The following is an 8,898-nucleotide window of genomic DNA, read 5'->3' as shown; positions in this document are numbered from 1 at the left end:
CAACACAGGACAAAGATATCATCGTCTGAGACAGCAGAGAGTAGCCAGTCAAGTGCATGCGCTCTCTAGAGCAGTTTGTCCCTTTAGGGCTACTGTACATGCTGGCGCAAAATGGCGACTTATCATGTAAGGGGACCTTCGGTGTATGTAGAAATGGCTCATTCTAAGGTGATAAAAACATAACGGTTCATTATGTAAGATCTTTATACATCACTGAAAACATAGTTATATTATATTGCATTTCTGTAAAAATGTACACATTGCACCTTTAACATACCTTGAGTTTGAATTTTTTTCTTTGTAAATTAACATGTAAGGAATTTTTCATTGATATTTCAAAGCAGAACATGATTTTGCAAGAATATACAATCAAATATTATTTTTGACTTGATATTTTAAGTCATGTGCTCCAATGAGGTGAAAAATAAATCCCAAAAAACATTTTCTTCTGAGTCCCGAGGGGGATAAACGAAGACTGAAGTCATTAGAGCTGATTACAACAAGACAAGCGATCGGATTAACGCCCTGCCTACGTCACAACGCAAAACCTGCTGGTCGCGCGCTGATTGGACGGACGCGTTTCTCTGCGTTCCTCCACTGGAAACGCATGCGAACCGACCCGAATCCCATCCGTTCCCTGCTTTCTGTACCGAACCCAACCCAACCCGAGCGCTCGGGCTTCCCGTGGTGGATCTGCGTGGAAGATGGCGGAGTTGAGCGCAGTCCGACAGGAACTTGTGAGTATTTTCATTAGTGATGTGGGTTTTCTGAGGACTGAAAGCTGAGTGTCCTGCGTCACACACGGAAACAAGTGTGCACTAGACTAGAGAATTCGTACGTATTGACGTTTTAAAGGTATAATGCACTTATAATAATAATAACAAAAACTCTGTCATCATTGACTTACTCATGTCCTTCCAAACCTGTATAAACGTACTTCTGTGGAACACAAACATTGTTTAGCAGAATGTTGTTGCTTCTCTTACAATGGAAGTGAATGGGGACTGGAGCTGTGAAGCTCCAAAAATGACAAAAAAAGTAATGCATACGACCCCTACAGTATTGTCAGCAAATTTGGTGCTTAAAACACAAGTTTGTTTTCAATTATGTCAAATGTCATTGATTCTTGAATGTCTTGATAGTTGCCTGCCAACTTTAAACATGCAGGCGACTTTTAATTAACAATGAATTAGATTCAAAATACTTGGATTATAGTTCATATGGGGTATTTTTATGATTTTTTTCCTTTGGTGGTTTGACAGATCCAGTCCCCATTCACTTTCACGGTATAGAAGAAAACAGCATTATGCATTTCAAGGATTTGTATGTTCTCTGTAACATTACCTTTTAGGTAAAGTTTCATACATTAATCAGTTTTTCCATAAAAGTTTGCACCTGTTCAGTTCTGTGTCCATAAATGTAATTTGCATGTTTTTTGCACAAACGGCTGCCTCTTTACTTCCTGGTTGTGCTTTATCCTCCGCAGAGAAACAGAAATCTGAGCAGTTCTTTCGGGGAGCCTCAGTGTACGTCACCGCAAAAAGATGAGCAACAAAAACTGGTAATGACTCTGCAAGCGTTGTTTTGTTTGTATTTCAAATTGTTTTTATCTGATGTCCCTGTCCTGTGCGCGATAGGCCGTGCCGTTCTGTGGCGGCATCCGGGGCGGACTGCGACCGGGGAAGAAACTCACGATCATGGGCGTCGTGGATGCAGATCCAGATAGGTAGCTTATGTCAAAACACACACTCACACCTTGTACACATGAAAGATGCCGCGGTTGTGTGTTTGATCTTATCTGTATAACTTAAGTGATCAAAGTCTGTCTTCCAGCTTAAGTAGGAATGAGGTTGGACAGAAAACCTGATAAAATCACAGCGTCTAGACAATGTCATTTACATTTTCTTGAGAGCGTGACCTCTTGTATACTGTTGTTTTGGTTGCTATATTGAATATCGAATGTTCTTGCACTCTCTCGGACAGTTTCGACATCAGTCTGACGTGCGGCTGTGAAGACGTGGCTCTGGATATGTGTGTACGATTCGAAGACCGGGAGATTTTGCGAAACGCCTGTGTTTCTGATAGCTGGGGTGAGGAGGAGAGGTCAATACCATATTTCCCCTTCATCGCAGAACAGCCTTTCAGGGTCAGTATCACCATCATCTGAAACTGTTTATTGCACAAAACAATCATGGTCCTAACAAAAAAGCAGAGGCCTACAGATTATGCATCACAACAGGAACACGAACAGGCGATTTGAAATTGAAGTCATGTTGAAGTCATGTATCACTAATTGCTGAGTCTCCTGTTTTCTGTCTGGGATGTTTGTTCAGGTTGAGATCCATTGCGAACACGCGCGCTTCCTTGTGCTCGTGGACGGCCACCAGCTTTTTGACTTCTACCATCGCGTGACGCCGCTGACGGCCATCGACACCATACAGATCAGCGGCAGTCTGACCATCACCAAGCTGAACTGAAGTCTGGTGCTTCCATATAAAAGCAGCTTCCCCATCATCCCATCTATCTAGAGCACTGAAAACTGTCTGTGATACTGAAGGACACTCCAGAAGCATCTATAGAATCTGTAGAGCTGATGAATTGAACTTGAAACCTCTTTTTGAGCTGTGAAGAGGCATTTACTTTTATGAGCATCACCATTCTCACTAGCATTTTTGTTGAAGTCAACATGAAACGCCATTCGGTAATTAAATGGCATAATTGGTAACACTTTACAATAATACAATTATAATTAATAAATGAATTGAAGTATTTTTCATTGTTGGGTCATGTTAACTAAGGTAGTTACTTAATGTTAAATTGAACCTTATTGTAAAGTGTTACTAAACTAACTTGCTAACTAACTAACTAAACTAACCTGCTGGTTAACACTGTTAAAGGTGCAGTAAGCAATTTCTGAGAAACTTGATATTTGAAATCAACCGAATCAAACACACCCCTCCCTTCATTGCTCCGCCCCCAAGATGAATGAACACGCAATGCAAGAGTGGATGTCTCTTTATCATAGCTAAAGCGAAACAAAACAATGCTTTGCAAAGATGACGAACGAACGACACGGAGGAACAAAAAATGAACATTTAGCACACAAGAGTATATACCAGCAAGAGTTGGTTGTTAGTAGCCAGCAGCGCAGCAGCTCCAGACAAACAATAACACTCAAAACTGTCCTGTTACTATAGCTAACATTACAACAACAGTGTATCTTGGTTCTGTGAAACCAGTGTTACTCACATCTGGAGCAGAAACAACACAACCTTGGCATCTGTTTTCAGGCCTTCCCACTTCGTTCTCTCCATGCATAGCTGGAAAGCTTTTCTAATATTACAGCGGGTCCTAAAGCTCTTGCCTGATCATAACCCATCTTTTTCCAGTGATATTACTTGGACTTTTTTCTCTTTTGTAATGTCTCTCAGCCATCTCTCTTTCTACAGTCTTTCTTCAAATCTCCCTCTTGCTCTCTCTCTCCTCCATCATGAGTGTGTGTAGACAGGCCCCCTACTGCTGATTAGCTCACTCTCCTCCCCATCATGAATGGACACACCCACTACTGCTGATTGGCTCACTCTCCTCCCCATCATGAATGGACACACCCACTACTGCTGATTGGCTCACTCTCCTCCCCATCATGAATGGACACACCCACTACTACTGATTGGCTCACTCTCTTCCCCATCATGAATGGACACACCCATTACTGCTGATTGGCTCACTCTCTCTCCTTCCCATCATGAATGTACACACCCACTACTGCTGATTGGCTCACTCTCTCTCCTTCCCATCATGAATGTACACACCCACTACTGCTGATTGGCTCACTCTCTCTCCTCCCCATCATGAATGGACACACCCACTACTGCTGATTGGCTCACTCTCTCTCCTCCCCATCATGAATGGACACACCCACTACTACTGATTGGCTCACTCTCTCTCCTCCCCATCATGAATGGACACACCCACTACTGCTGATTGGCTCACTCTCTCTCCTCCCCATCATGAATGGACACACCCACTACTACTGATTGGCTCACTCTCCTCCCCATCATGAATGGACACACCCACTACTGCTGATTGGCTCACTCTCCTCCCCATCATGAGCGGACACACCCACTACTACTGATTGGCTCACTCTCTCTCCTCCCCATCATGAGCGGACACACCCACTGCTGCTGATTGGCTCACTCTCTCTCCTCCCCATCATGAGCGGACACACCCACTACTGCTGATTGGCTCACTCTCTCTCCTCCCCTATCATGAGTTGACACACCCCCTACTGCTGATTGGCTCACTCTCTCTCCTCCCCATCATGAATGGACACACCCACTACTGCTGATTGGCTCACTCTCTCTCCTCCCCATCATGAGCGGACACACCCACTACTGCTCATTGGCTCACTCTCCTCCCCATCATGAGCGGACACACCCACTACTGCTGATTGGCTCACTCTCTCTCCTCCCCATCATGAGCGGACACACCCACTACTGCTCATTGGCTCACTCTCTCTCCTCCCCATCATGAGCGGACACACCCACTACTGCTGATTGGTTCACTCTCTCTCCTCCCCTATCATGAGCGGACACACCCCCTACTGCTGATTGGCTCACTCTCTCTCCTCCCCATCATGAGCGGACACACCCACTACTGCTGATTGGCTCACTCTCTCTCCTCCCCTATCATGAGTTGACACACCCCCTACTGCTGATTGGCTCACTCTCTCTCCTCCCCATCATGAATGGACACACCCACTACTGCTGATTGGCTCACTCTCTCTCCTCCCCATCATGAGCGGACACACCCACTACTGCTCATTGGCTCACTCTCCTCCCCATCATGAGCGGACACACCCACTACTGCTGATTGGCTCACTCTCTCTCCTCCCCATCATGAGCGGACACACCCACTACTGCTGATTGGTTCACTCTCTCTCCTCCCCTATCATGAGCGGACACACCCACTACTGCTGATTGGCTCACTCTCTCTCCTCCCCATCATGAGCGGACACACCCACTACTGCTCATTGGCTCACTCTCTCTCCTCCCCATCATGAGCGGACACACCCACTACTGCTGATTGGTTCACTCTCTCTCCTCCCCTATCATGAGCGGACACACCCCCTACTGCTGATTGGCTCACTCTCTCTCCTCCCCATCATGAGCGGACACACCCACTACTGCTGATTGGCTCACTCTCTCTCCTCCCCTATCATGAGTTGACACACCCCCTACTGCTGATTGGCTCACTCTCTCTCCTCCCCATCATGAATGGACACACCCACTACTGCTGATTGGCTCACTCTCTCTCCTCCCCATCATGAGCGGACACACCCACTACTGCTCATTGGCTCACTCTCCTCCCCATCATGAGCGGACACACCCACTACTGCTGATTGGCTCACTCTCTCTCCTCCCCATCATGAGCGGACACACCCACTACTGCTCATTGGCTCACTCTCTCTCCTCCCCATCATGAGCGGACACACCCACTACTGCTGATTGGTTCACTCTCTCTCCTCCCCTATCATGAGCGGACACACCCCCTACTGCTGATTGGCTCACTCTCTCTCCTCCCCATCATGAGCGGACCCCCCCCGATTGACTACAAGTGTGTTGTGCTGCTCAGTCCGATCCACTTTCAACAGCGTTTCTCAGAAATCACTTACTGCACCTTTAAATGACGTCAGGCTTTTCAGAGGAAGAGCAAACATTTACATTAAAGATTATAAACACAGAATATTAAAAAATATCAACAAGTCAAGCACAATTTGACCAAGAGTTTGCATTCAGAAAGTAAAAAGAGGTTTGGTTTCCTATTTCCTCTTGCCATAATTCTTATATCAGCACACTTTAGAAATGTGAGATGAATGTTGTCATCAGTAGTGATAAAACAGTGCAGATGTTGATGCACAACTAACAAATTTCATCGGAGAACCATTAGTCAATGAATAGCTATATATGAACGTACTGCCTGAATCTACCAGTGTTGCTCTCCAGCTCCTGCACTCAGGTGGAAGAGATTTATTTATTTATTTCCTGAACGTGTTTATGAACTAAACATGTGATTTGAGAGTTGCATATGTCTTACAGTAATAGTGATAATTCCGTTGTAATTCCATTGAAGCACTGATTTGTGTTTAATTAAAGAGACGAGACGTGATGATGTGAAGTTCATTTAGGTGCTTTCGTTACTTCAGACCAGAAGAATAAAATCAGGGAGAAAATCATTGCATTCCAGTGCTTTTGAACGGCTGTTGTGTGTTTATTGTCACTGAGTACACGGTGTCACATCAACCTCTTCTTTATAATTAATAAAAGGCTTTTAATGAGTGATATTGTGTTGTGAGTGATGCTTGTAGCAAGGCCATACACACTATTGAACAGAGTTGTAGATCATTTGAATAAAGCAAAAGCTTACAGAAAAAAACCTGAGTGAAAGATGATTAAAACATGTAAATGACTGATATGACTGGAGTATCACACTCCTGTTACTTCTCATCCAGTCTGGATAGTTTCATACAGCTCACGGTAATATAAGACGCTGGTCGTCTTCCTGCATATTAAACTCTTGCCTTCAGATTTCCTGCTGGCGTTCTTATCTCTGCTCTGCTTCCTGATGACTGAGTCTATTATAGGAGAGTTGTTTCTTTATTGTTTATCTTTCAGTAAATAGAAACGTGGTATTTTATTTGGTATTGCTTCAACCTATACTGAGGAAGTACAGTGTCACAGTGACAGTAATAGATGGTAATACTCTTGATTTGGGCTAGTCAGAAAAAACTTGGCAGCACTCTTGAAACCAACTGATAATAAACAAACTATTCATTTCTGCTTCATATATGAGATCAACATCTATTCTGCTGAGCATTGTGTTATATTATGTTATATTATATTATATTATTATTTTTCAAATTGGAGTCCATGGAATTTTTAGAAAAAAAACATCATGGAGCATGTAAAATAAAAAAATAAGTAATAATAATAATACATTAAAATAAATAATAACAAGTACCTTAAAATAAATATTAAACATTTGATTAAAATAAGATTTGATTAAAATAAACATTTAGATTAGATTAAAATAAAATTAACAAATAAATAATATAGTACTAAAGTAGAAAAAACTTAATGTAACTGAATTGAAACTAACTTCTTTCCAAATGATGTTTTGCACATATTTATTATATTATTTTATCACAGTCTCACAGTAACTGGGTTTTTAGGCAAAACAGTGAATTTCTAAAAATAAATAAATAATAAAAAAGATTAAATAAATAGAATAATATAAATAAAATTTATTTAAATAAAAGTAAAATGGATTGAAATAAATAAATTAAATAACTACATAAAAAATTTGTTTTTATTAAAATAAATAAATAAATATAAAAAAATTAATGTAATTGAATAGAAATTAAATATATTTATAATATTAATTTTTAACAGTATAAATTGGTTATTTAGGTGAAAGTGCAATTTGTGCAGTTTTATTAAAAAATAATAAAAATAAATAAAAATATAAATAAATAAATAAAATTTATTTAAATAAAAGTAACGGATTGAAATAAATAAATAACTACATAAAATAAATAAAATGTTATTAAAATAAATAAACAAAAAACTTAATATAATTAAATAGAAATTAAATATATTTAGAATATTAATTTTTAACAGTATAAATTGGTTATTTAGGTGAAAGTGCAATTTGTGCAAAAAAATTTATTCAAAAATAATAAAAAATATAAATAAATAAATATTTAAATAAAAGTAAAATGGATCGAAATAAATAAATTAAATAACATAAAATAAATACAGATCGAATGATTTAAATAAATAGAAAGAAACTTAATGTAACTGAATAGAAACTAAATATTTGTCAAATTATGTTTTGTATATATTTATAATATTAATTTATAACAGTATAAATTGGTTTAGTTTTATACAAAAATAATAAATGTTAAAAAAATTTTAAAAGTAGTGTAAAATAAAATGAGTAAAATTAAAGTAAAATATATGAATTAAATAAATAAATAAATAAATATTACAATAAATAAATGTAAAAATCAGATTAAAATAAATAAATAAAGCATACTACAGTACTATTGTAAGTAACTTAAAGGCAGGGTAGGCAAAAAAATGTATAAAAAACTTTTTTTCAAAATTTGTTTAAACTTTATTTATATATCAATACATAATTAAAATGTAAGTACTCTGAAAAAGAAAGTATAAAAATCGAGTGTCTGTAGACCTCTCACGACTGTTTTAAAGACAGCTCATTATTTCCATTCACTCCACCCCCTCCCTTCTGGGCTCCTTCCAAAGCCACGCCCCCAAAACGCATGAACGTGTGACTCCGACCACTGAGCTGGAAGACGCATTATTTACCTGAGACGAGCGGAGAGGAAGGAGCACGGCATGTAGTGACATCATGTCAGAATCACATGTAATAAAAATAACTTTATAATTATGAAGATAAACAAACAAGATGTATTTTAGTACTCACTATCAAGCTAGCATATTGATATTGGTAAAGTTTAAAATATATATTTTTTGATTCGCTAACGAGCTATCTATAAGGCAAAGCTAAAAACAGGTTGCATGATACACGTTTTTCCATTACCATCATTTACACTGTGATGAAGATGAATTTCGTGTAAGATTCATAACATATACGTTGTTCTACAGATCAACAGAGTAACATACACTCAAATATCAACTCACAACTGCATTGCAGACACAAAATAATAACACACACATACAACAAAGTGTGTACGACACACACAGATACAAGATAAAGACATCAGTAAACATAGGTAGAGAATATAAAAACAAAACAAAGGCGAAAAAAAAACGTGCAGGTAAACTTACAGGTGAACATGGTAAAAGAGTTAGA

At 39.3% G+C, this 8,898-nt stretch overlaps 1 protein-coding gene across 1 annotated transcript; it reads left to right on the top strand.

Moving 5' to 3' along the window:
• The first annotated feature begins 529 nt into the window (after window positions 1-529).
• On the top strand, window positions 530-3,275 carry lgalsla (lectin, galactoside-binding-like a). The gene is made up of 5 exons (XM_048195927.1): window positions 530-737; window positions 1,487-1,561; window positions 1,638-1,726; window positions 1,984-2,146; window positions 2,334-3,275. Exons 1-5 carry the CDS (start codon window positions 705-707, stop codon window positions 2,475-2,477), a joined length of 504 nt encoding a protein of 167 aa, XP_048051884.1. The 5' UTR covers window positions 530-704; the 3' UTR covers window positions 2,478-3,275.
• Window positions 3,276-8,898: the final 5,623 nt, after the last annotated feature.

Source organism: Megalobrama amblycephala, linkage group LG7 (assembly GCF_018812025.1).
Source record: "Megalobrama amblycephala isolate DHTTF-2021 linkage group LG7, ASM1881202v1, whole genome shotgun sequence".
NCBI lineage: Eukaryota > Metazoa > Chordata > Actinopteri > Cypriniformes > Xenocyprididae > Megalobrama > Megalobrama amblycephala.
The sequence above is the reverse complement of the archived record's forward strand: the minus strand, read 5'-3'. Positions and strand labels throughout refer to the sequence as shown.